This window comes from Triticum urartu, chromosome 3A (assembly GCF_056163025.1).
Source record: "Triticum urartu cultivar PI428250 chromosome 3A, HENAU_Tu73, whole genome shotgun sequence".
Lineage (NCBI taxonomy): Eukaryota > Viridiplantae > Streptophyta > Magnoliopsida > Poales > Poaceae > Triticum > Triticum urartu.
The window spans coordinates 395,606,355-395,633,970 of NC_141875.1; the positions used below are offsets into that span (position 1 = coordinate 395,606,355).

Genomic DNA, 27,616 nt, shown 5'->3' on the forward strand with positions numbered 1-27,616 from the left:
TGCATCCTTGGAGGTGCCCAGGCACCCGCCTCAAACCGCATCTTCAAGAAGTTTTCTCGGGAGGTGAATGTGGCCCTCCCAAAGCTTGAGGTTGTGCACCCCTCAGGTGGTCACAGTACGCCATCACCTTTGACTCCAAGGATCACCTCAAGTGTGCGACCAATACTGGTGCGCTCCCCATGGTCTGCACGCCCACCATCAGCAACGTCTCTGTCACCAAGACTCTTGTCGATGGAGGCGTTGGTCTCAATGTGCTCTCCGTCGAGACCTTCGAGGCGCTTCAGGTGCCCTATGATCAGCTCATGCCCACCAGGCCATTCTTTGGGGTGACTAACAGGTCTACCGTCCCCCTGGGGCAAGTGCGCCCCCTGTCACCTTCAGTAAGCGCGACAACTACCGCACTGAGCTCATTGACTTCAACGTGGCTCACATTGGCCTCCCGTACTACGCCATCCTTGGGTACCCAGCCCTCGCCAAGTTCATGGCGGTGATGTTGGGGAACGCAGTTTTCAAAAAATTTACCTACGATCACGCAAGATCCATCTAGGAGATGCATAGCAATGAGCGGGGAGAGTGTGTCCACGTACCCTCGTAGACCGAAAGCGGAAGAGTTTAGTAATGCGGTTGATGTAGTCGAACGTCTTCACGATCCAACTGATCCAAGTACCGAACGTACGGCACCTCCGTGATCAGCACACGTTCAGCTCGATGACGTCCCTCGAACTCTTGATCCAGTTGAGGCCGAGGGAGAGTTTCGTCAGCACGACGGCGTGGCGACTGTGATGATGAAGTTACCGGCACAGGGCTTCACCTAAGCACTATGATGATATGACCGAGGTGTGTAGCTGTGGAGGGGGGGCACCGCACACGGTTAAGAGAAACTTGTGTGTTCTAGGGTGCCCCCTGCCCCCGTATATAAAGGAGGGGAGGGGAGGCCGGCCTGCCCTCCTAGGGCGCGCCAGGAGAGGGGAATCCTACTAGGACTCCAAGTCCTAGTAGGTTTCCACCTAAGGAAGAGGGGGGAAGAAGGAAGGGAGAGAGGGAAGGGAAGGAAAGGGGGGCGCCGCCCCCTTCCCCTAGTCCAATTCAGACCCAAGGGGGGCACGACCAGCCCCTCCTGGCCCTTCCTCTCTTCCCACTAAGGCCCATCGAGCCCACTAAGGCCCATCGAGGCCCATTAGTTCCCCCGGGGGGTTCCGATAACCCTCCAGCACTCCGATAATTATCCGTATCTCTCGGAGCTCATCCGGTGTCTGAATAACATCACCCAATATATTAATATTTATGTCTCGACCATTTCGAGACTCCTCGCCATGTCCGTGATCTCATCCAGGACTCCGAACAAACTTCGGTCATCGAATCACATAACACATAATACAAATCGTCATCGAACGTTAAGCGTGCGGACCCTACGGGTTCGAGAACTATGTAGACATGACCGAGACATATCTCCGGTCAATAACCAATAGCGGAACCTGGATGCTCATATTGGCTCCTACATATTCTACGAAGATCTTTATCGGTCAAACCGCACAACAACATACATTGTTCCCTTTGTCATTGGTATGTTACTTTCCCGATATTCGATCGTCGGTATCATCATACCTAGTTCAATCTCGTTACCGGCAAGTCTCTTTACTCGTTCCCTAATGCATCATCCCGTAACTAACTCATTAGTCACATTGCTTGCAAGGCTCATAGTGATGTGCATTACCGAGAGGGCCAGGAGATACCTCTCCGATACACGGAGTGACAAATCCTAATCTTGATCTATGCCAACTCAACAAACACCATTGGAGACACCTGTAGAGCATCTTTATAATCACCCGGTTATGTTGTGACGTTTGATAGCACACAAAGTGTTCCTCCGGTATTCGGGAGTTGCATAATCTCATAGTCAGAGGAATATGTATAAGTCATGAAGAAAGCAATAGCAATAAAACTAAACGATCATTATGCTAAGCTAATGGATGGGTCTTGTCCATCACATCATTCTCTAATGATGTGATCATGTTCATCAAATGACAACACATGTCTATGGTCAGGAAACTTAACCATGTTTGATTAACAAGCTAGTCTAGTAGAGGCATACTAGGGACACTTTGTTTGTCTATGTATTCACACATGTACTAAGTTTCCGGTTAATACAATTCTAGCATGAATAATAAACATTTATCATGATATAAGGAAATATAAGTAACAACTTTATTATTGCCTCTAGGGCATATTTCCTTCAGGTGACTCACCATGGCTACAACGTCCTCAAGATGCCAAGATGTAGCGGCATCATCACGGTCGCCTGCGATGAGAAGGGCGCGGTCTGCTTCCTTGAGCATGCCTACCGGGCCGCAGCAGCCGAAAACTCCGACGACGAGGATGGCATTCTGTCTCCCGAGGCTACCCTCGCGAAGAAGCAACTCCTTCCCAAGAGCCATCCTGAGGCTCAGATGGCGCCAACTAGATTAGTATTTCTTGCAACGGGAGAGGTGCTTAGTTTTGGGTTCAATCTTGCAGTGTCCTCACCCAGTGACAAAGTAGGGGTAGTGAGGCACGTATTGTATTGTTGCCATCAAGGATAAAAAGATTGGGTTTTCATCATATTGCCTGAGTTTATCCCTCTACATCATGTCATGTTACTTAAGACGTTACTCCATTCTTTATGAACTTAATACTCTAGATGCATGTTGGATAGCGGTCGATCTGTGGAGTAATGGTAGTAGATGCAGGCAAGAGGCGATCTACTTGACACGGACGTGATGCCTGTATGCATAATCATTGCCTTGGATATCGTCATAACTTTGCGCTTTTCTATCAATTGCTCAACAGTAATTTGTTCACCCACCGTCTTGTTTGCCTTCAAGAGAGAAGCCTCTAGTGAAACCTATGGCCCCGGGGTCTATTTTCCATCATATATTTTCAGATCTATATACCAAATATACCAAAAATATCTTGCTGCAATTTATTTACTTTTATTTTGTTTTACGTTTTAGCAATCTTTTATATCTATCTCTATCAGATCTCACCTTTGCAATTGACCGTGAAGGGATTGACAACATGTTTACCGCGTTGGGTGCAAGTGTTTGATTGCTTGTGCAGGTGCATAGATTGGGGACTTGCTTCTACCTCCTACTTGATACCTTGGTTCTCTAACTGAGGGAAATACTTATCTCTACTTTTCAGCATCACCCTTTCCTCTTTAAGGGAAAAACCAATGCAAGCTCAAGAAGTAGCAACTAGCACATTTAAGTCTAGCCCACTTCCTATGCGTAGGGATTTTGTGAGCAAACAACTTATGGGAACAAGAATCAACTAGCATAGGAAGGAAAAACAAGCAATACTTCAAAACTTTCAACATAAAGAGAGGAAACTTGATATTATTGAAATATGTAGAAGCATATGTTCCCCTCTCATAATAATTTGCAGTAGCATCATGAATGAATTCAACAATATAGCTATCACATAAAGCATTCTTTTCATGATCCACATGAATAAAAAAATTATTACTCTCCACATAAGCAAATTTATTCTCATTCATAGTAGTGGGAGCAAACTCAAAAAAATAACTATCATGAGTTTGAAAATTAGAATCATGATGACAAGTTTCATGGTTATCATAATTCTTTATAGCATACATGTCATCACCCTAATCATCATAGCTAGGAAATTTGTTGTCATAATCAATTGAAACCTCATCTAAAATAGTGGATTCATCATTAAATAAAGTCATGACCTCTCCAAATCCACTTTCATCAATATTGTAATAAGAGTCAACACCCTCCAAAATAGTGGGATCACTAGCACCTAGAGTTGACACTCTTCCAAACCCGCTTTCATCAATATAGTCATCATAAATAGGAGGCATGCTATCATCATAATAAATTTTCTCATCAAAACTTGGGGGAGTAAAAATATCATCTTCATCAAATATAGCATCCCCAAGCTTGTAGCTTTGTATATCATTAGCATCATGGATACTCAAAGAATTCATACTAATTTTTTGTCCAAGATTTGTTTTGCGGTTTTCTTTTACAATTGCAATCATGCTCATCATTCAAAGATTTTTTGTTAAACATTTTATAGAATTCTTCTTCTATCAATTGGGCACAATTTTCCTTTCCATCATTTTCACGAAAGACATTATAAAGATACCTCAAATCTATTTTTTGCGGTTTTCTTTTATAAACCAAACCAGTGATAAAACAAGAAACTAAAAAATTCAATTGCAAGATCTAGACCTTCAAGCACTCACCTCCCCGGCAACGGCGCCAGAAAAGAGCTTGATGTCTACTACACAACTTGTTCTTGTAGACTCGTGTTGGGCCTCCAAGCAAATAGTTTTGTAGGACAGTAGCAAATTTCCCTCAAGTGGATGATCTAAGGTTTATCAATCCGTGGGAGGTGTAGGATGAAGATGGTATCTCTCAAACAACCCTGCAACCAAATAATAAAAAGTCTCTTGTGTCCCCAGCACACCAAATACAATGGTAATTTGTATAGGTGCACTAGTTCGGCGAAGAGATGGTGGTACAAGTGTAGTAATGATAGTAGAAATTGATTTTTGTAATAGGAACAATAAAAACATTAAGATAGCAATTGATAAAACAGAGCACAAACGTTATTGCAATGCTTGAAAATGAGGCCTAGGGTCCGTACTTTTGCTAGTGCAATCTCTCAACAATGCTGATGTAATTGGATCATATAACCATCCCTCAACGTTCGATGAAGAATCACTCCAAAGTTCCTATCTAGAGGAGAACATAAGAAGAAATTGTTTGTAGGGTACGAAACCACCTCAAAGCTATTCTATCCGATCAATCTATCCTAGAGTTTGTACTAAAATAACACCAAGCTATTCTTTCCGATCGATCTAACCAATAGTTTGTACTAAAATAACACCATATGATACACATCAACCAACTCTAATGTCACCTAAATACTCCAATGTCACCTCGAGTATCCGTGAGTTGATTATACGATATGCATCAAAAAAAATCAGATTCATAATACTCAATCCAACACAAAAGAACCTCAAAGAGTGCCCCAAGATTTCTATCGGAGAAACAAAGACGAGAACGTGCATCAACCCCTATGCATGGATTACCCCAATGTCACCTCGGGAATCAGCGAGTTGAGTGCCAAAACACATATCAAGTGAATCAATATGATACCCCATTGTCACCACGGGTGTTCATAGCAAGACATACATCAAGTGCTCTCAAATCCATAAAAGTATTCAATCTGATAAAACGAAACCTCAAAGGGAAAACTCAATTCACAACAAGATAGAGGGGGGAAACACCATATGATCCCACTATATTAACAAAGCCCGCGATACATCAAGATCGTAACATCTCAAGAACATGAGAGAGAGGGAGATTAAACACATAGCTACTGGTACAAACCCTCAGCCCCGAGGGTGGACTACTCCCTCCTCATCATGGTGGCCGCCAGGATGATGAAGATGGCCACCGGTGATGATTTCCCCCTATGACAGGGTGCTGGAACGGGGTCTAGAATGGTTTTTTGTGGCTACAGAGGCTTGCGGCGACGGAGCTTTTGATCTATCGAGTCCCCAAGGGTTTTTGGAATATTTGGGAATTTATAGGGCGAAGATGCGGTGCGGGAGGCCACCGAGGTGGGCACAACCCACCAGGGCGCGCCTGGGCCTCCAGGCGCGCCCTGGTGGGTTGTGCCCCCCTCGGGGCTCCCCTCTGGCACTTGTTTGACCCACTGGATGCCTTTTGGTCCAAAAAATCTCCAAAAACTTTTGTTGTGTTTGGACTCCGTTTGGTATTGATTTTCTGCGAAGTAAGAAACAAGCAAAAAGCAGCAACTGACACTAGGCACTATGTCAATAGGTTAGTCCCCAAAAACGATAAAGTTGCTATAAAATGATTGTAAACATCCAAGAATGATATATAACAAAATGAATACTTCATAAATTATAGATACGTTGGAGACATATCAGGTGTCGCTTGGGAGCCTCCAACATGATGTGGAGTTGAACCAAAAAGTTTGTAAGGGCAAGGAGATCGCCTACTTCGTGAAGATCTACCCAAGTGAGGCAAGTGCTTCGTGGGATAGACAAGGTTGCTTCTTCATGGACACTTCATGGGTGGAGCCCTCCATGGACTCGCGCAGTCGTTACCATTCGTGGGTTGAAGTCTTCATCAACGTGGATGTGCAATAGCACCACCTATCGGAACCACGCCAAAAATTCTCCGTGTCTCCATTGCGTTTGCACACTCCAATTCTCATCCCTTTACATTATTGCACTTGCATCCTTTACTCTTTCCGTTGCTCATACTCTTGCTATGCTTGTGTAAAATGTATTGAGTGCCTTTTAACATGTGCTAAACTCAACCTTAACTTGAAGAAACTAAAAATTCCACTTTTACTTATTAAGGGTCTAATCACCCCTCCTCTAGACCCCTCTTCTCGATCCTTTCAGAGTGTCTCTTTGCTAACTTTGACTCTATTTCTAGGTTATTAGCTGAGTAGCCTTTCATTACCCAACTTAATCCAATACAGGTTAGAGATTACACTACAAACAGATAGGCAAGCGAGTGCCCCTATTTTGCATTTTTTTATGAAGTAGTGATTTCACTCCAATTATCTCAGTTAATATACCTTTTCTCTCAATTAACGTTAGTTAATTTATAGACCATGTCTACTTGGTTGGATCGCTAATTTTTTGAACTTTAGGGGTAGGAATTGAAAAGATTGTTCTATTTCTTTGTTTGTTGAGTTTGCTATATATTTATGCATCATATTGTGCTAAATCAAGTCACAGGTGGCGTGATGATCATCTTTGACAAGATAGAGATATAGTGATATTGTTTCTATTATAAGTTATAACTCTGCTCTACAAAGTTCATTTGCTTGTTTCTCAACGTGTTAATCCTCTTGTTGGTTTGTAGGTTGTTAATCATCTCCCTAAAGACTTTGTTTATGACACCCTGCTCCATTGTGGTGTGCATTATGATAAGACATAAATATATGATAAGCTTGTATCACTAGCAAATTTAAAGTATCTCATGGTATTAACATTAAACGTATATCACTCGCTCACATGTGATCTATCCTAGCATAATTCCAGATTGGTAAGCCTATGATAGAAGCTATCCAAAGGAATTACACATGCTATGCTCCTGGAATTAAAACGACCAATGTTTGTGTTACAAAGACAACCATACATGTTAGTATTAGGATAAATTTTGAACTTATGGATGAGGAGTGTAGAAAGGTATATACGCTTCATGCGGCCAAATCACCTATGGCACTTGCGTCCTTGTGAAGTTTACACAATGCCCAATATGTGACATGTTAGGCTATGTTTGGTAGCAAAGTATTAGAAAAACTGAAGTATTGAAAACCACAATATTTTTGTCAGTGGGTACAAGATACCACAGTTATTGACATACCAAAGTATGTTGAAGTATTGAGATTACTGTGACATGTTTGGTCGTTATCGCAAAACACATTATTGATGCGTTCAAACACTCAACTGTCTAGCCGTTAGCAGTGCAAGCACACACCTGCTGGCCGGAGCTGATCAACATGCTCAACTAGCTAACATACGGGTCATCTCATCAGGAGCCCGGAGGAAGAAACAACCAGCTCATAAGTCATATGTCTCCCTCACTCCTTCCCGCTGGCTGAGCCGAGCTGAGCCATCTTTCCATGCACTCGCCTCTAGCCCCCATCCCGTGCTAAAAGTACCAGGTGTAGTTTGCTGTGGTGTGGTTTGAACAGGGATACCTGAATCTGAATTGTCTGAATGAAAAACAGCAAAATCGCTATGGTACGATTATTAGATTTCAGACAAATCATGCGGGGTGTGGCAGCCAACGATAACAGAGCAGCCGTCTCTTTGCTTCCCCATGGCCGTCGAGGGAGATTTCTCCAAAGACGACAGGGCGGTGGCGGTGTGGGAACGAGGCCAGAGCAACTAGCAAGCTGTTGAGCAGAGCGCGGAAGGATAACGACGCCAGTCCCTTCTTTTCGCCTTCTCTGTTTTTTTAAAACAGGTCTGGGGTTCTTTTTATTATACAGAGAAAAAACTGCAGTTTGTCGAATACTACAATATTAAAACAACAGTTTTAAGCGGCAATCAAACAGCTCATTGTAAATAAAACTATGGTAATATAAAAAACTGCAGTATTCTCAAAATGTTTAGAAAATACTTTGCTATCAAACGGGGCCTTATTGTTTGTGTATCATACATATCATTTTTTAATGTTGATAGTTGATCTGTCAAATTCATTGATCAGAAGAATTCGAGTACAAGAAACACGCCCAAGCGGACAACACCAAAAGAAGAAAACAAAGGAGAAGAAAGAAGACTACTGATGCCAACTCAGCCTGGGTCAAAAGGTATGCCAGCACCAGCCATGTTCCACATCTTGATTTCATCCATGACCTTGCGCTTGAATGCAGCTTTAGTCATTGCCTCCTGCTGGAATAGCCGTCGGTTTCTCTCACGCCAAATCTCCCACGCCGTCAAATGAACGAGAGAGATCAAGCCCTTTCTTCTCGTCGGCGGCGTCAGTGCATTGCGCTCCAACATCCAGTCCTTGAAGGCGGAGGTGGCGCTCCATGTGGCCGTGTTCAGTGACGGCAAATTGGCCATCGACGCAATGCCGTCCCAGATGGATCTAGACCACGGACAATCCACGAGGAGGTGGAGGGGGGTTTCCAGGTTGCGCACACACAAAGGGCAAAAGTAGCAGTTCTCCCAACCCCGACGCAGGAGAGCGTCAGCCGTGAGAATTTTACCAAGAAAGACAGTCCATATGAAGAATCTGCATTTCCCCGGCGCCCATGCAGACCAAATTAGCTGATGGCCATTAAGGGGGATCGATCCCTCAAACTGAATCAAGTAGGCTGAACGGGCAGTATATTTGCCGTCAGACGCGAACCTCCATCGGATGGTGTCTGGTTGATCCTGCCGAAGCTCCACGTCATCCAGCAAGCCTGCCAACGCTGCAAGCTCATGAAGCATGTTTGCTGTGAGACCCGTTGCAAGGTCCAGGAGCCACCGCTCATTTTCCAAAGCCTCACAGCCCGTCCTATTCTTCCTTGTGGAGGCAGCAAAAAGGTATGGTGCAATAACTTTGGGGCACTGCCCTTTCAACCATCTATCCTGCCAAAATCTGGCCCGTGCACCATCACCAAGTGAGATTTCCGTTGCCATTGCAAAAAGCTCTTCCTCCTTCGAATTGCATGGCAAGGGCCCACACACCCATGGCCTGGTTGGGTCTTGCCAAGCTAACCACATCCAGCGGAGACGGAGCGCCACGCCGAACTTAGCGAAATCCATCACACCTAAGCCTCCCAAAACTTTGGGGCGGCACAGCAAATTCCATGCAACTCGACAATGACCACTATTGCAAACATTCTCCCCATTCCATAACCACGCGTGACAGAGTTGGATTAGCCGCTTGATGACCCACTTGGGTAGGCTGTGCACCGTCATTAGGTAAACGGCAAGAGAGGCTAGATTTGCTTTGAGGAGTGTGAGCCGCCCACTCTTAGCCATCATGCTGCCCCTCCAAAGAGCCATTATGTTCCCAAAATTGAGGACCAGCGGCTCAAGGTCCACCTTAGTCAGGCTGTGCACCGTCATTAGGTAAACGGCAAGAGAGGCTAGATTTGCTTTGAGGAGTGTGAGTCGCCCACTCTTAGCCATCATGCTGCCCCTCCAAAGAGCCATTATGTTCCCAAACTTGAGGACCAGCGGCTCAAGGTCCACCTTAGTCAGGCAACGGAGCGAAAGAGGCATGCCAAGATAGGTCGTCGGAAATTGCTTGATGGGAATCCCAAGCAGCGCCAAGATTCGTTGGAGATCCAGAGCAGCACAACGAATGGGCAGACCCAAACTTTTTGCGGAATTTGTATGCAGGCCTGAAACCGAAGCGAAGCAATCGAGCAGTAACTTGATCATATGGGCGTCATTCTCAGAAGGCTTCATAAATAGAGCGACATCATCGGCATAAAATGAGCACCGCATGAGTCGCCGTCTTCCTAGTAGCTTCGACAAGAGCCCCTCTTCGGTGGCAAGATTCATCATCCGCTGCAACGGGTCCATGGCCAAGATGAATAGGAAAGGGGAGATGGGTTCGCCTTGCCTTAGGCCTCTACGGTGGATCACATCCTCAGACAGATGGCCGTTGATGAGGACATGAGAAGAGGAGGTGCGTAAGAGCATAGCAATCCAGCTTCTCCACTGCGCACCGAACCCTCTAGCTTGCAGCATATCTAAGATGTACTCCCAGGAGACAGAATCAAAAGCCTTCGCAATATCAAGCTTGAGAAGAACGGCTGGCTTCTTAGACTTATGCAGAAATCTGATTGTGTTCTGAATGTAGATGTAATTCTCTTGTATGCTGCGATTCTTAATGAATGCGCTCTGGCAGGGATCAACAAGCTCCGGCAGTTTCGGCGCAAGACGACAAGCAAGAAGCTTTGTAAAAAGCTTTATAATGCTATGAACCAATGAAATTGGCCGAAAGTTAGAGAGGTTATCCACTCCATGCTTTTTCGGAATAAGCACAATGAGAGCCTTGTTGACTTGGGCTAAGCCCCTACTATCCATTCTGTGCAGTTGGTTTAGAGCCGCGAGAACATCAAGCTTAACAATGTCCCAACAGTGCTTGTAGAAGCCCCCAGAGAATCCATCCGGGCCTGGTGCCTTTTCTGACGGCATGTCGTCTAAGGCCAGCTTAATATCATCAAGCGTGAATTCCCCTTCAATATCCGATAGGTCGGCCTAACTCAGGCCCAGCTCCTCCCAGTCCAGGCCAGAGGAGATGTTTGCGTGGCACCAAAAATGCACATGAAGTGCTGACGGGCCAGCTCGGACATAGCCACGCAATCTGTAACAACGCCGTTTGGCCCATGCAGAATGTGAATTGTGTTTCTATTGCACCTGGCGTTCGCTTTGCACTGGAAAAAGCGAGTATTAGCATCTCCTGCCCTTAGCCATAACACTCTGCTTATCTGATGGAGCTTTACTTTGAGCAGCACTGCAAGCCCGAGGGAGCGAGACTTGAGCTCGGCTCAAAGACTGCTCTCCTCAGCAGATAGCTGCCTGTGATCCTGAGCCATGTCAAGCTGCAAGTTAATCTCATTAACAATATGCATCTGCTTCTGGATATCCCCAACAATTGACTTGCTCCAAGCCCGAAGAGCTTTGCTAAGTCGCCATAGTTTAACATTGAGCGCAGCGATAGGGCATCTCCCCCCAGCCGACTTAGCCCAGGACTGAGCCACTAGATCCTTGAACCCATTTACAAATAGCCAGTAGGACTCAAACCTAAACCTCCTATTGGTTTTCAGCACTGCGTCATTGCGAAGGAGAAGCGGGCAATGATCGGAAATGGAGGAAGCTTGAGGTAGCAGCTTGGCGGCCGGGAACAAAAGCTTCCAATCTACGTTGGCAAACGACGATCGAGCCTAACAAGAGTCGGAGTCTGCTGCTTGTTGCTCCAAGTGTATTTCCTACCAATCAAGGGCAGCTCATGAAGGCTTGATCTATTTAAGGTGTGGCGGAACTTGTTCATCCAACGTCGACAAATGCGATCGTTGTTCTTGTCGCTGGGGTCAGTTATAAGGTTGAAATCACCAACTACAAACCATGGCCCATTCATGGCGTTATGGATATCTGCTAACTCATTCAAGAAGGACTGCTTACGCTCATAGTCATGAGGACCGTAAACGGTGGTGAGAGTCCACGACGTATTCTGTCCCACCGGAGTGAACACAGCCGTGATAGAAAAGGTGCGCACCGTGATCGCAGTCGCAGAAAAGCAGCTAGAGCGCCAACAGAGGAGTATACCTCCGCGCGTACCATCAGCGTCCAGATAGGAGTGACAATCAAAAGCACTACGAGTAATCTCCAGAATATCACTATTGGCTACAGCAGCTAGTTTAGACTCTTGTAAACAGACTATAGAACAAGAAAGCTGATCCAACATGGTGCGAACTGCAGCCCTGCGCGCTTGGTTGTTCAGACCGTGCACATTCCAGCTAAGAATAGATAATTGGCTACTCATTAATAAACTTAGCCATCCATTGAATGAAGTCTAGGCAGGACATGCCCAACGGAACCAGATACAAGAAGGGCCCAAGGACCCTCCTAGCAGCCAAACAGCGCCCCACAACACACAGCAAGGTGTTCAAATGATAACTAAACATGATAACTAAAGGTCTGTGAATTAAAGAGGCCACGCGCTCAAGCTGCACGCCCAGCAAGCTCATCCAAGATGGCTTGCAGCTCAGCATCAGGCAGTGAAAGCTGAGAAGGCGAGGACAAGCCCGCGATCTCGGCCAGCTTGGCTACGTTAGCCGGTGGCATCGGGGCGCGGAAGAACTGAATGTACTCGAGCACGGTGTCGTCGTTGAAGTCCTCGGGACGCTTGATGAACCCAAGCCGGGTGCTGATCTCAGCCTGAGCATGCCTTGAAGAAGATAAGTTGGAGCCAAGGTGTTGCAGGCGCGAGCTCTGACGAGAAGCTGAAACGACTCGAAGCAGCCGCTGCTTCAGCTTGCAAGGTGGTGGAGAAGACAAGGCTGGAGGAGCGCCAAGGATGGAGGAGGACAGCAGAGCAGCTATTTTGTTAATGAACCGCCGCTGCTCATCAATATTCAGTCTTGCAATCTCTTCTGTAATCGTAGAGATGAGACCAGGGCCAGAGATATTGGCCTCCTTAAGCACCCTCCGCGCACGCATTTCTTCAACAGATCACTGGGCATGCTCCCTTTGTAATCCATGATCAGCAAAACCTCCCGTACTATCTGACCAAGGCGTCGGCTCGCTCAGGCCAGGCCTGCTCCCAATACCAGCCACCCCAGGCCTAAAAATCACCTCCGGTCCAACAGCCCAGCTGGGCTCTCTAACCGGCAGGTCCGCCTGGGCCTCAACCCAGTTTGGTAACCAGCAGGGGCCAAACGAGAAGGCAGCCGACTCCCAGATAGTCGTCATCTGCGGTGTACACAGTCGTGGCGAGGTCGCATCCGTCAGTTCCCAGCGGCTCAGAGATGGTGGCAGCGGAGGTAGTTCAAAGCTCGGGTACCTATGGTCAACATTAGTCACACCCATAGTGAAGTCCTTGGCTACAGGCACACTGCAATCCCACAGATACTGCAGCTGCTGCTGTCTGGGCGGCGAGAACAGAGGCATAAGCCCACTAGAGCCAGATCCCCATCCCGTGAGGTCTCCAATCCAACCATCGGTTACAAGCTGGGAGTTCCCAAGCGCTCGCGCAGTCAGATCCTGAGGAGGCAGCATGGATGGTCCCTGGCTGTCTTGCATCAGCTGCTGGTCTAGCAAAGTGGCGACACTGCGCGCATCATTGAGCTCCTCATCCGTGCTTTGCTGGTCGGCCTATCTCACCGGGGCAAAGGTGGTGCTGTCTTGGACCTGGGACACCTCCAAGGAAGGGGAGACAAACACTCTTTCTTGGCCCACCAGCTGATGATGCGCTGTCTCTAAAGCAGTAGGAGTGAGACCATCGTCAGTACCTCGCTCGTGCTGTACCTGATCAGCAGCCATCTGCACCACGGGCACCTCGCTGGTTCCTTCATCCCGCCGGCGGTGCCGGCGAGCCGCCAAGGCGTACGCCGAAGTATCCCTACAGCCTACCTGATCACGCACCCCCTGCCAAAAACTCCGGCGAACACCTCCTCTCTTCCCCCGCTTCCTGAAGCCTCCTCCATTTCCATCATCATGGCCATCATCATCTCGCCGGTCCGCATGAAACAAGCCAGCAGAAGGAGCAGCTCGGGGATGGCCCTCCCCATCCTTGACACCCATTCTCCACCCCTTGTGATTGTACGTGCGAGGCCACTCACACACTCCATTATCTGGGCTCGCCAAAGGAGACAGGGGAGTGTAATCCTTAACCACATCAAGGTGGATGAGCACCGGGAAGTCCGGCCCCTCCAAGCCCTCCTCCACCGGCACTCCTTCCGGCCTCGAGTCTCTAGACCTGATCACATCTTGCCGCTGCAGCACGTTGAAATCAGACGCCCTTGGTATCATGTCCGGGTTCCATGTCCATACCCAAGCAAAGAGAGCAGATCTGTTCCTCTTGGTCTTGGACTGCCGCTCAATCAAATCAAGCCAGCAGTTCTTCCCAACCACTTCCTGGACGGTGTCCCAATCCCAAGCATTCAACGGCAAACGATCAATCACTACTCTACAGTAGAACCTCCATACCTTGTTGCCGCTCGCCGGCGGGAACCATGGCCGGAGCTGAAAATGGACCCCCGCCACCTCGATCACATGCCCTTCATAGACCAGGTCGCGCTGGACACGGTCAGCCAGGGTGATGATGTAGTCTTCAGGGAAGCACGGCGCGACGGAGATGTCCCGGAGGTCGAACCGATGCTCATGCGCCACCACGCGAGAAATCATGTCCGGCGTGATGGCCGAGCAGTCACCCGCGGCAGTGAGGAGCAGCGACATGGTCCTTAGCTGATACGCCTCCTCCTCCATCGCCGGGGTGCTCATCACCGTACAGCTCGATGTGGCCGGCCTCCGCTCCGGGGCACCGGGGATGAATTCCATGGCCCACCGCACAGGCCTCCGAGCAGCAGCGAGCGACGTAAGCTGCGTAGCGGGCTCCGGCGGAAGGGGCGGTGACACAGACTGACCGGTTGCAGAGGAGTTGGAAATGAGGGGCAGTGTTGGAGGAGACGAACTACGTTGCGGTGCGGCGGAGGCGAGACGAGCAGGTGCTGGAGCTTTGGCTTTGGCTTTTGCAAGACGAACTGGACATGAGCGCTCAAGATGCCCAGTCTTTCTGCAAGTGTAGCAAATTGCGGGGTCGCGGCATTCAAAAGCTTTTTGGCGAGAGGCGAGACAGCGGAAGCAGCAATTGCCAAAATGCATCTTGAATGCTTGCACAGCGGCAGCCCGAGCACACTCCCTGAGACGGAGCGAATCCTTTGGACTCTGCCGTGGAGGATCTGCCTGGCGCTTCGCCAGGCACCGAGCACGCCGTCTCCCACCCATCCTCCCCCTCGGGATTAATGGCGCTCACAACAGCCACAGCGGGAGAGGGGCACTCCTGGCGGGAAGCAGGCACGCGCGCCTGCCCGGAGCCAGCGGCCGGCGCAGAGGAGATCGCCGACGCAGAGAGAATCCCCGCATTCGGAGCCACAATAATGGATCTGATGGGGGGATGGCGGGGCGCAGCCAGCACAGCCCAGGACGGGGCGGGGGAGGAGCCTGCAGTCTCCGGATGCGGAGGAGGCAGAGGACCGGAACGGGAGGATGGAGCCAAGACTGAGCTTACCAAGGGGGGCGCACCGCGCACCGCCGCATTTAACGCCACGCAGGGGAAGATGTGGCCGGAAATTCGGTCCACATACTTCGGGGCCGGGTCAACAGCGGAGTCCCTGAGCGCCACGCAAGGCAGGACGCGGCCGGACACCGCATCCACGAACACCGGGCGAGCGGCGGCCAGGCCCGCGGCGATGGGCGGCGGGATGGGTGGAGGGGAGCGTGCGCTCGAGAGGAGAGCCATAAGCCCCTACGCCTATTTATTTTTGTAGTATCATACATATCATGCATGAGGCCTTGTTCAATGGTAAGCTATTGTGGCAGAGAGAGAGAGAGAGATTAGGAGTCAGATGGGATAGAGGTGAGGAGCTTCACTGGAAGAGGTGGATATTGTGTGTGACAAAAGAAGATCGGATATAACAATTAGAAAACATGGACGATACTTCCTAATATGCATGAGGAACCTAAATCTTTATATTACAAAGATGATTGGTGATTCATCAGAATATGTATGCCCTGTTGCAATGGGCAATTAGTGAATTATAATTAACAAGCAGTGATCTAAAATATCTTATATTAATTACAGAGAGATTAGTTCTTAAAATTAACGAGTTGTACTAACTCGGTGGAGATAGCAAATTATCTTGTATATGTTTATCTCCGAAGTGAAATATTGTGTTTTTTAAGCACTCGCCGTATAACAATTGTTCTACGATAAATTTTCATGTATCAAAGAAAAACATAGTAGATGTAAACAAGTCAAAAAGAAAAAAGGAAACAAAAGAAGCAAAAGAAAAGGAGCCGGAGCTCAGCTTTGAGTCAATTCATGTTTTAGGCAACATAATCATCAAAGATATAAACCAACTAGACTTGAAGGTGACTTCCGATCCAGCTGTGCACAATTGGGTTGTACTTGTCAAACATTCTGTGGCTCATGATCTGTGTTGAGTATCATGATTAGATTGAAAACATATGATAGACTAGGAAGTATTCTGACTTGTATTGTACTCCAACTAGATGATGTATTCCTATACATATGGCCACGAGAGGCTCAAGTAATAAAAATCAATTTCATCAATCTCTCTTTGTTCCTTCTAACATGGTATCAGTCTAACCGATTCAAACCCTAGCCACTGCCCACCGCTTCCACACCGCGTCCCCCCCAGGCCAATCTATAGGTCTTTCTTGAACAATTTTTTTCTAGAAAAGCAAACTTGGTTTGATGTTATGAAAATTCAAATTGTTCCTTTGCATCCAAATGCTCCAGCTGCCCATTACCAAGATATCCGTTGAAATTTTAGAGGGAAGTGGAGAGAAAGCCAACACAGTGCCATACTCTATCCCTTGCTAAATATAAGTATTTTGAGAGATTCTAATATGAACTATACATGGATGTATATAAACATATTTTAAAGTATTGATTCATCCATTTTGCTTTGTGTGTACTTCATGTTGAAATCTCAAGACTTATATTTAGAAGCGGAGGGAGCTAATAACTGAGGTGATTCTTCTTCTCGTAAGTATGATTGAATTCCAACAACACAGAGCAAAACCACAGTCAAAAAAATGCAAGACAGTCTCTTCCCATGCATGAATACACATCACACAAAAATATTATCTCCGTTCTAAAATGTACTCGTATGACGTTTTGGTAGTAGAAAGGGAGCCAGAAGAATTTCGTTTGAAGCAGGTTTCTGATATTTAACCTTTCACGAAGAAGTAACCAGAAGGAAATATCGTGTTGGTGTCAGAGCAGTCGTGTTTGCACAAAACATTGAGCTGTCCAGCTGAAAAAAGGCCTCAGAGACACACATGCACACGCCGGGTCCCGCCGGATCAAAATCACGCCGGACATAGGCCGGTATGTCGATGTGGGGCCACCGCCACGGGCAGCCACAGAAACTGGAGGCAGCGGAAAATATCTCGGCCCCGCCCGCACGCGAGGAACGAGGGAAGCATGAGGTGGCGACGGTGGTCGGCCGCTCCAGAAGCTTCAGGACGCGAGATATTTTCCCGCGCCGGGCGGGGCGCCCAAGCCCAACCTGGCTTCAAACTTCGCAATGCTTCGCCTATCGTCTCCTCCTTTCCTCTCCTCCTACCACCTCCGCGGCCACGCGGATATTTTCCTTTTCCCTCATCTAGCCCAGCGCCTTTATAGACGCCGCGCGCCCCTCCTTTCCGACGCCTCGCTCGTTGTCTCTCCCGTCTCAGGTCGCCATCGAAGCACCAGTAGCAGGAACTCCTTAACGCCCCAGCGTGAGATCGCGAGATTGTTTGTAGCTTGATCGAGGCAGGGAAGACCGGAAGAGGATGATGCAGTCGCCGTCGCAGCACCAGTCCTCCTACTACGCCGTGCTCGGCGTCCACCCAGGCGCGTCCTCCGCCGAGATACGCGCCGCGTACCACCGCCTCGCCATGGTGAGTAGCAGAGTTTGAGCGGGAGCCCTTTGAATTCTCCCGGTTTGAGCGGGAGAAGCAGAGTTTGACGTTTATCTTCTGATGATGATCCGTAATGGCGCGCAGAGGTGGCACCCGGATAAGATTGCCAATGGCCGTGTGGATCCGGCGATCGCGGAGGAAGCCAAGGGAAGGTTCCAGAAGATACACGAGGCATACCAGGGTACTTGCCGTGCCGCCCAATTCTCCTCTCTCTATGTATGTTCCATATAGGTGCTTTTGTTAACGTTTGAAATGTCGGTCTCGTGCAGTGTTGTCGGATCAGAAGCGGAGGGAGCTCTATGACGCCGGGATGTACGACCCCCTCGACGACGACCAAGAAGAGGTCGAGGTAATTAATCGATGGGTTTGCTTCTCGTAATGAGCTACTCGTGCTCGTCTCGTATTGACCATGGGCGTTAATTAACTCGGAGTTCCCGGTGTTGCATTGTCAGGGCTTCCATGATTTCCTTCAGGAGATGCTCTCGCTCATGGCCACCGTTGGTAGAGAGGTACTACTGTTAATGAATTAATGTTCATCATGCATGCCACCCTTTGATTCGCTCCTTGTAGCGTGGAGAATTTAGAGTTTGAACCCAACTCAGCTACTTAATTTCAGTTTGGTATGTCTGAACTGTAAATCGGTTCTCTTATTTCCTTTTGACTGAAGACAAACTTCAGGGGAAATGATGTCACTATGGAAACAAAAAAATACGTTAGGATTCTAGAACAACTAGCAAGATGCCCGGACATTGCATGGAATATCAAGATGCATTTTTTTTAATAAAATACATGTTGTTGTGATTAACCCATGCAGGAGTAATCTCATATGTAAAAACTAATGATATCTCGAGAAATAGAAGAGATAGGGTGAGGAGGAGTGTAAAAACCCACGCGGCCACCTTGCCAGATTGTTCGAAAGGTTTTCTTTTTTAATTGCTCAACAATGAGGTTGTGAGAAATAAAGATGAACAAGGGAAGGCTTTATCTGCAAATGTGAAGAGAGGTGCAGGTATCTTTTTGCAAAATTGCTATAGTTTGCTTTCTATCTGTCAGATATAGATCAAACGGTCTATCTTGCAAGATGGCAGACACACCATCATCACCAACTCGGTTTTTTATAAGAAGAGTAAAAATAAAGATAGAGATCATGACAACAGTGAAGAATCTACAACTAACCGTGATATTTTTGTAAGAAGATTGGGTTGCATGCCACCGCCAGCATTTCTTGTTTCCGCAGTTTCGTAAATCCATGTAGATCAAAACTGAATGTCCTCAGAAACTGGTTCTGCTGCATGCCTGAAACCATCATTGACAACCCCCGCTTGACTTGGTGCAGGAGCCCGTATATTCCCTGGGCGAACTCCAATCCATGCTTGACGGGATGATGCAGGACTTCACCTCCCCCCAGCCGCCGCCACCAAGCAGCTTCTTCAGCAGCACCAGTTCGTCGACGCGGTTCGGCGCACCCAGCGGCGGAGCGCAGCAGCAGCGTCGACCCGCCTCACGCGTACGGCCTCAGGGGTTCGGCAGCTCGGCATGCTTCAGCCAGACGGCTTTCTCCGGCTGCTAAGCACCTGCGCGATCTGCATCGCAGTTCATGCGTCCGTGGGGATCACCGGCGTGAAGACGCTGAGTTGCAGAGACTGGGAGAGACAGGGAACGTCGAGCGCTCTAGCGATGCACACGGCGGGAGCCGGTACTGTACATCACCCACTGGATGAGCGGAATAAAGAAGACGGTAGATATTTCTAGTTGACAGCAACTCGAAAGGATTTCCATTGTTAGTTTTTCTTAGATAGATCGTAGGTGTACATAGATGAGAACAGAAGTGAAGACATGATGTTTTGCACTGTGGTGTGTATTTACTTCAAAAGCAACCACGATGACACGTGTGGGAGTTGTCACAAACAAAAAATCAGTAAAGAGTACGTGTTTTTCATCTAGAACCTGCTTGTCCCCCCACTTGTTCTCTGGTTCCGTCGAACCGAATGATGCGTGAACGTAACCAACAACAGTGGCAACTTACAACGAGGACCGAATAGGAATAGATTACCTTTTTCCATAAGAAAGAAATGACACTAATATTTGGTTCGGTTGGGTGCCTAGCTTTGCAGAAACAGAGCGTGTATCACACATAAACCCTAGAAATTATCTGTAGTTGCACCAGCATACCAATACCAATTTAGGATATGCACCAGCAACTAAGGCTTGGTTATCCATTTCATATATAAGGCGATGTTGGATTCACGGCCTACTGAGACTAGTTGAGATCTGCCTGTTAGCAATCAACCCAAATGCTGCCCCTCCAGATGATGATGGTCCTGGTGTCCATGTCTTTGGTTGTGTCCCCTTCAATGGGCATACCAACGGACGACAAGTGCAAGTGCCTCATGTGCGTCTGCGACCTGGATCCGCACCCGCTGCCGCCGGCAATGCCGTCGCACCACCCAGCGCCTTACCCGCCACCGTCGGAGCCAGAGCCAGAGCCAGAGCCAAAGCCTGAGCCACAGCCGGAACCAGAGCCGGAGCCAAAGCCTGAGCCTGAGCCTGAGCCACAGCCGGAGCCCGAGCCGAAGCCAAAGCCACAGCACTGCCCGCCTCCGCCGGAGCCTGTGCCGACGCCAGTGTACTACTACTACCCACCGCCGTCGGAGCCGGAACCAACGCCCGTGTACTACCTTCCACCGCCGGCTGAGCCGTACGTGTACCCGTACGTGCAGCCGGCGCCGGTGTTTGGCATAGTGGGGACGCCGGGGCAGATGTACCCGCGTGACAGCATGTTCAACCCGTCCAGCGCCCACCGGAAGCTCTGTCGTGGGATATCCTCCGTAGTTCTCGCCTCCTCGATCGTGGCAGCAGGGCTACTGTCATTGCTCATATAATGTACCTAGAATACATTCAGTCCACAGACTGAACCTGATCAGCAACCAATTGGCATGTAATGCTTCATTCCGCTGACGATGCTACTTCTGTTTTTCTTCCCCTTCATTTCAAATGTGTAACTCTGAAAGAAAAATGCGAATGATGTGTGACTTTGTATTTGTTCGTGCGTGTGCTGCAACTGCGCATATTTGTATACTGAAAATAAATTCCAGTGAGTTCTCCGTCTCTCTCAGCGAGCGCAAGAGAATGGCATGCAGATTCACAGAAAGTAATAAATCGCAAGAGAAACTAAACTGCATTGTATAAATCTGTACCATGTTTGAAATGATACGATTATGTCACCGGATAACAGTTACTACTTGCGTTGTCAGGTCATCAAAACGCGCACGGAACAAACTGCACTGGTCAGGAAGAGTTCCCAGGTATACCAATATCATGCCCTGCATCACGTGGCACCTCACCGTATGCAACAAGAGGTCCAATCAAGAATGGCGCAGCATCGCGCACAAGTATTGTATCAAGAGCGAGGGCAAAGACCTTTCAAGAGCGAGGTCGAACATCCATCAGAACTGCAGCGTGATCAAGACTGCTGCTCCCAAGACCAAGGCCACAAGGAAGACCCGGCAGGCACACAAGGCATCGGATCCCGACCGATCATCCGACACAGGCGTCGTCGAGGTCGAATGCTCCTCCATCTTCGGAGTCGGGGACGCTGGTTCTGTAACGGCAGCTGCAAGGGCATACACAGCAGTTTAACTAGTGCACACCAAGTACGACCGACGATTCAAGAAAGATATTCAGGACTTGCGGTGTTCAGTCGACCAAAATGGAATGCTCAGGTGAACAAAATAGAAGGTGCAGCTACAACCTAAAAGAGCAGTGCACGCAAAGCAGATAGTATCACAAAGACAGACTCGGTCCTGCAATTAGTAGGAACAGAACAGAGGCTGCAGAGAGTATCCGATGCAAAATTAGTTGTTCTACTATCATTTGAACCTGTACAGTTGTGGCATAGAACACGAAATGGATGGAGCACCACAAGATAAAACAAGTTCAAGTTTCATTTGGTAGGAGAGGACATATGACATGTCTGCCCAAATGCCAATTGGTTCATTCAACCGAAATCCGAAATAGCATTACTGGGCACAGATTTATGGAATCATTTTTTTTAACAAGCTATGGAATCATTAGACAAGCAGCAGAACATTTACCTGGAGAAAGTTTTGGTGCGGGAGGTGGCGATGGAGGTGTAAAATGCATCTCAGGCAGTGACTTGAGCTCTGTTTCAATTGGCAAATGGCAAATGGAGTTAGCCAGTACTACTAATACTTGCCCCCTTAATTGAATTTAATAATTGACTTTTGTGAACTCTTTGAGAGAAACCACCAAGTAACGAAGCCCTTAGCTATTTATAAATATCGCCAATATTTTGTGAAATTACTACTACTATCAAACAAGCAACCCAACAAACTGCTTAACTGAACGGTAATCATGACAAATCGCAGCAAAAACGCAGAAGTAAGTCTGGGCCACTCAGTATCTTCTCCTTAATAACAAAAGAAAAATCCCGCGGTGTTTCTCCCCCATTCCACTAGTTCAGAAATGCAAGTGCTAATATCCCTAGTAGCATTCAGAGCTCGTCAGTAATCCGCATTACAACCAACCATTACGAAAGTAGTTGTACAAGGATCATGAGAACAACAGTAGTTAGGACTTTGCAGAGTAAAATTTGCTTCGATCGGCGATCAACAACAGGAACGCGACAGCACGCGCATATGGCGCACGAGAATTGATCGAAGCATACATATTGCACGAGCATAAATAGGGAGCACGAAGGGACAGATTTCTCACCTCGGCACTTGTCGGCGAAGAGGGCCTCGGCCTCGGCGGCCGTGGCGGCGGAGGTTTTCGCGGAGGCGCAGGTGGGGAGGAGAGCGCCGAGGCGCGCGGCGTCGACGGGGAAGCCGAGGAGGAGCGGGTTGCGGAGCAGGTGGCAGAAGCATCCCTCCCCTCCGCCGCCTTCGCCGTCCCCGGAGGAAACGGCGCGCAGGAACGCCGCGCAGCAGGCGCTGGTGGGCGCGGGCGAGGGCAGGGCGGGCGGCGCCACCACCGCGACGTGCGCCAGGCACGGCGAGAAGGACACGATGGCTGCCGCGCACGGCGTCGCTGGTGGCTCCTGGGACAACGCGGCGGAGGCGGCGGGGGCGTGGAGGGCGGCGACGGCGAGGACGACGATGAGGAGGGCGGTGGGGGCCATGTCTCAGGCTCTCAGCACACCCGTCCCCACTCTCTCTCTCGTATCGGGGCGGGATGGGTGGTGAGGTGATGATGCCTGGTGGTTTTAGGGTGTGAGTGTGTAATGCTGAGGGGTTTGCAAAAGCGATCATGCCCGTCTGTTAACAAAGGCGGCGCAAAGTTGGGCACATCCGACGGCTCGTGATGATCCAGTGCCTGTCGCTAGCTGTCATCAACACTTGGTTTTTCTGCGGGCATTCGTCCGTTATCTTTTTTTCGAAGGAAAGGGGTTCCATTAACTTTTTTGCGGGATAAGGAGTTTCATTATAACTTAACCTAAATTAACACGATCCAGTTTACTACCGTCTGAGCCAGATCACTGTGGTCTTAATAATCAACAGGACACGATCGATCCTGGTACGACCTAATGACAACCCAGGAATAAAACGAAGGGCGTGCACACTATTTTTTTCTGTACCTAATCCAAGTGTGTCAAACAAAACATGGCAAAAGAATAACAAGGATAGTTCAATTCAAATCTCCAATAACTTAGTTAACGAAATATATCCCGAATGTGCTCGGTTACAATACGAATAGTCTTACATGAAAGAAGCACAAGTAGAAAATTACAACAGTAGGTAACTCTACGTTTTGCATTGCCATGAAAGCATCAACTATGTCATCTTCACATGCTTTCATGAACACATCCCGCTCAATAAATATCACCAAGCAATCATTCAAGCGGTCATCACTCATACTAGTCCTTAACTTACTTTTCGCTATATTCATGATCCAAAATACTCTTTCAACACTCGCAGTCACCATCGGTAAAATCAATATCAATTTGATGAGTAAGTAGACCAAATCATAAAGAACATGTTTCATTGTTGCAACAAGCATAATAGAGAGCTCACCAATATTACTTGCATTTCTAAACCTATCGTATTGTCTCGTATCATCAACAAAATTAGCAAGTTGAAATTATAGCCTTATCAAATATGTACTTGATATGTCCATGGGATAGAATTCGACAAGTCTCATTACCTTGATTGCATCGTCAGAAGCAAATGAATTGAGGGGATTCAAAGCCAACATGCAAATAAGTAACTACATGTAAACCTCATCAAACCGATTGTCAAGCTCTTGAATGGTTTGATCAATGACACCAAGATACATTTCTCTTCTATAATGATCATCATTTGTTTGTACTTCATAATACCGACGTGATCTTCCATGAGGCTTATAAGTATCCTACCACAAATGAACTTCAGTGTCATTTTTGTTGCCAAATAAGGTCATCTTTGCAAGAAATTCTTCCCAACCATGAGACCTCATGTGTTGCATTCTACTATTTGCCAAACTAACAAGTGCCATTGCATTAACAATATCTTGATCTCTCTTTTGCAAAGATTTGGACAACTCATTTGTATAGCCACGAATAACTAGCATCAAGCGAAGATTGAAAACAAAAGCATGAGTAACTCAACATATTCTTGTCCACTCGCCTTTTTGTGAAGGATCTTTTCCAATAGCATCAAGTACTTCAAGGATTGTGGATACATGCTAACAATGTGCATAATGGTCTTAAAATGAGAACCCCAACTAGTATCGCCGGGTCTAGCTAGTCCCATCTCTTGATTTAGCCCACTTCCACTTTCAATCTCACCCATTTCAAGTGCTTCCAAAACCTTTTGAGCTCTAACATCTCAAAGCATGTCATGTCACTTGAAAGAAACTCCAAGAATATTAAGCAATTAAGAAACATGATCAAAGAACCACGAACATGGTTCATTTTCTTTTGCCACGGCTGTAAGAACCAATTGAAGTTGATGTGCAAAACAGGGGATGTAATAGGCAGAGGGGGACTCTTTCATGATCAATGTTTTCAACCCTTTAATCCCCCCTTTCATGTTGCTACCTTGGGGTCTACGGTTCAGAACAATAAAAAGTGCACATAACTACCATATAGGATTAGGAACTCAGATATATTGATAAAAACATAAAGGGTTTAGATCTGAAATCATGACACTCGAGCCCTAGTGACAAGCATGAAGCATAGCAAAGTCATAGCAACATGAATCTCAGAACATAGTGGATACTAAGGATCCAATTCTAACAAATTGACTCGATTACATGATAAATCTCATCCAGCTCCATCTCCGTCCAACAAGCCTACAAATGAATTACTCACTCCATGTTGTGAGCATCATGAAATTGGCGATGAAGAAGGGTCAATGGTGGCGACGACGACGAATCCCCCTCTACGGAGCCCTGAACTGACTCCAGATCAGTCCTCCCGATGAAGAACAGGAGGTGGCGGCGACTTCGTATTGTAAAAACGTGATAAAACTTCTTCTATTATTTTTTCTCAAGAAGACGGGTACTTATGAAGGTGGAATTAGGTCAGACGGAGCCACGTGGGCCCAGGGGGCGTGCCTTGTTGCCTTGTGAGCAGCTGGTGGCTCCCCTCCAGTGGATATTTGCGCCAATATTTTTATTTAATCTATAAAAAATCTTCGCTAAGTTTCGTCCAATTCTGAGAACTTTTATTTCTGCACAAAAACAACACAATGATAGCTCTACTAAAAACAGCGTCGGTTCGGGTTGGTTCCATTCAAATCATGGAAATTAGAATCCGAGATAAGAGAAAAAACATATTTGGATAAGTAGATACGTTGGAGACGTGTCAATGACCAACAACATGAAAGGAGCATGACTACTTGCTCATTGGTGTGGATGCTATCTTCTAGCATCCCCCTGCTCCTAAAGGTCTCCACAAGCCTAACAAACTATTTTCATTCGAAGCATTGATACGTCCATTTTGCATCATGTTTACCTATTGTCATTTATAATGTTTTTATGCATAATAGTGCTTTTTGGAGTAATTCTAATGCTTTCCTCTCATAATATGCAAGGTTCACACAAAGAGGGAGAACTCCGGCAGCTGGAAGTCTGGACCTGAAAAAGCTACGTTAGGCTACCTATTCTGCACAACTCCAAATGAGCTGAAACTTCACGAGGAATTTTTATGGAATAAATAATAAATACTGGAGCAAATAACTACCGGAGGGGGGCCACCTGGTGAGCACAAGACACCAGGGCGCGCCAGGCCCCCCAGACGTGCTCTGGTGGGTTGTGCTCAGCCCAGCCCACCTCCGGTGCCCATCTTCTGGCATATAAGTCAATTTGACCTAGAAAAAATAAAGAGTGGGCTTTTGGGATGAAGCACCGCCGTCTCGAGGCGGAACTTGGGTAGGAGGACTTTTGCCTTCCAGCAGAGCGATTCCGCCGGGAACTTCCCTCCCGGAGGGGGAAATCATCGTCAACATCATCACCAACAACTCTCCCATCTTGGGGAGGGCAATCTCCATCAACATCTTCAACAGCACCATCTCCTCTCAAACCTTAGTTCATCTCTTGTGTTCAATCTTTGTACCGGAACTATAGATTGGTACTTGTGGGTGACTAGTAGTGTTGATTACATCTTGTACTTGATTACAATATGGTTTATTTGGTGGAAGATTATATGTTCAGATCCATTATGCTATTTAATACCCCTCTGATCTTGAGCATGATTATCATTTGTGAGTAGTTACTTTTGTTCATGAGGACACGGGAGAAATCTTGTTACAAGTAATCATGTGAACTTGATATGTGTTCGATATTTTGATAGTATGTATGTTGTGATTCCCTTAGTGGTGTCATGTGAACGTCGACTACATGTCACTTCACCATATTTGGGCCTAAGGGGATGCATTGTGGAGTAGTTATTAGATGATGTATTGCTAGAGTGACAGAATCTTAAACCCTAGTTTATGCGCTATTCTGTAAGGGACCGGTTGGATCAAAAAGTTTAATGCTATGGTTAGAATTTATTCTTAATACTTTTCTCGTAGTTGCGGATGCTTGTGAGGGGGTTAATAATAAGTAGGAGGTTTGTTCAAGTAAGAACAAAACCTAAGCACCAGTCCACCCGCATCTCAAATTATCAAAGTAGCGAACACAAATCGAACCAACATGATCAAAGTGACTAGATGAAATTCCCGTGTACCCTCAAGAACGCTTTGTTTATCATAAGAGACCATTTGGCCTGTCCTTTGCCTCAAAAGGATTGGGCTACCTTGCTTCACTTTTGTTACCACTATCGTTACTTGCTTGTTACAAATTATCTTGCTATCAAACTACTTGTTACTCATAATTTCAGTGCTTGCAGACATTACCTTGCTAAAAACCACTTGTCATTTCCTTCTGCTCCTCGTTGGGTTCGACAGTCTTACTTATCGAAAGGACTACGATTGATCCCCTATACTTGTGGGTCATCAAGGCTATTTTCTGGCGCTGTTGCCGGGGAGTGAAGCGCTCTTGGTAAGTGGAAATTGGTAAGGAAAAATTATTACTACGTGCTGAAATTTATTGTTACTATGGAGAACAATCCTTTGAGGGGTTTGTTCGGGGTATCTTCACCTCGACCAGAACCACAATTAGTTACTCCTCAACCTACTTGTATTTTTTTCCAAGTTTATTTTTCTTTTGGATATTTTCGATTTGCACCCATTGAAGAGTTTTTTCTACTCAAATGTGTTTGTGCAAGTCAGACTATGTAGCCTTGATCATGTGACTCGTAATTGAGCATATTGGGTTAATAACCCGCCCTAATAGCGGACTCTAAGTCACCAGGATATTTTGCCTTGAGCAATCAAAATCATGATATTTCATGCCTACGGGTCAATACCCGTTTCGGATTATAATTATCAAGTATACTTTGGATTG

General features: G+C 47.1%; 5 protein-coding genes across 5 annotated transcripts; 2 read left to right on the top strand and 3 right to left on the bottom strand.

The window, feature by feature from the left end:
• Positions 1 to 8,359: 8,359 nt before the first annotated feature.
• LOC147979826 (uncharacterized) lies at positions 8,360 to 10,708 on the bottom strand. Its single transcript, XM_087515362.1, has one exon. It carries the CDS (start codon positions 10,706 to 10,708, stop codon positions 8,360 to 8,362), a length of 2,349 nt encoding a protein of 782 aa, XP_087371488.1.
• Positions 10,709 to 12,947: 2,239 nt separating this feature from the next.
• On the bottom strand, positions 12,948 to 15,577 carry LOC147979827 (uncharacterized). Its single transcript, XM_087516788.1, has one exon. The coding sequence runs from the start codon at positions 15,017 to 15,019 to the stop codon at positions 13,388 to 13,390; it is 1,632 nt and encodes a 543-aa protein (XP_087372914.1). The 5' UTR covers positions 15,020 to 15,577; the 3' UTR covers positions 12,948 to 13,387.
• A 1,756-nt stretch (positions 15,578 to 17,333) lies between these two features.
• LOC125544112 (uncharacterized) lies at positions 17,334 to 19,674 on the top strand. Its single transcript, XM_048707678.2, has 5 exons — positions 17,334 to 17,707; positions 17,813 to 17,909; positions 17,998 to 18,077; positions 18,181 to 18,237; positions 19,065 to 19,674. The coding sequence occupies exons 1-5, from the start codon at positions 17,600 to 17,602 to the stop codon at positions 19,296 to 19,298; spliced, it is 576 nt and encodes a 191-aa protein (XP_048563635.1). The 5' UTR covers positions 17,334 to 17,599; the 3' UTR covers positions 19,299 to 19,674.
• A 131-nt stretch (positions 19,675 to 19,805) lies between these two features.
• Positions 19,806 to 20,769, top strand: LOC125544111 (uncharacterized). Its single transcript, XM_048707677.2, has one exon. The coding sequence runs from the start codon at positions 20,023 to 20,025 to the stop codon at positions 20,608 to 20,610; it is 588 nt and encodes a 195-aa protein (XP_048563634.2). The 5' UTR covers positions 19,806 to 20,022; the 3' UTR covers positions 20,611 to 20,769.
• Positions 20,770 to 20,883: 114 nt separating this feature from the next.
• On the bottom strand, positions 20,884 to 22,963 carry LOC125544110 (Bifunctional inhibitor/lipid-transfer protein/seed storage 2S albumin superfamily protein). Its single transcript, XM_048707676.2, has 3 exons — positions 22,463 to 22,963; positions 21,823 to 21,891; positions 20,884 to 21,341 (listed from the first exon to the last, which is right to left on the bottom strand). Exons 1-3 carry the CDS (start codon positions 22,866 to 22,868, stop codon positions 21,175 to 21,177), a joined length of 642 nt encoding a protein of 213 aa, XP_048563633.1. The 5' UTR covers positions 22,869 to 22,963; the 3' UTR covers positions 20,884 to 21,174.
• Positions 22,964 to 27,616: the final 4,653 nt, after the last annotated feature.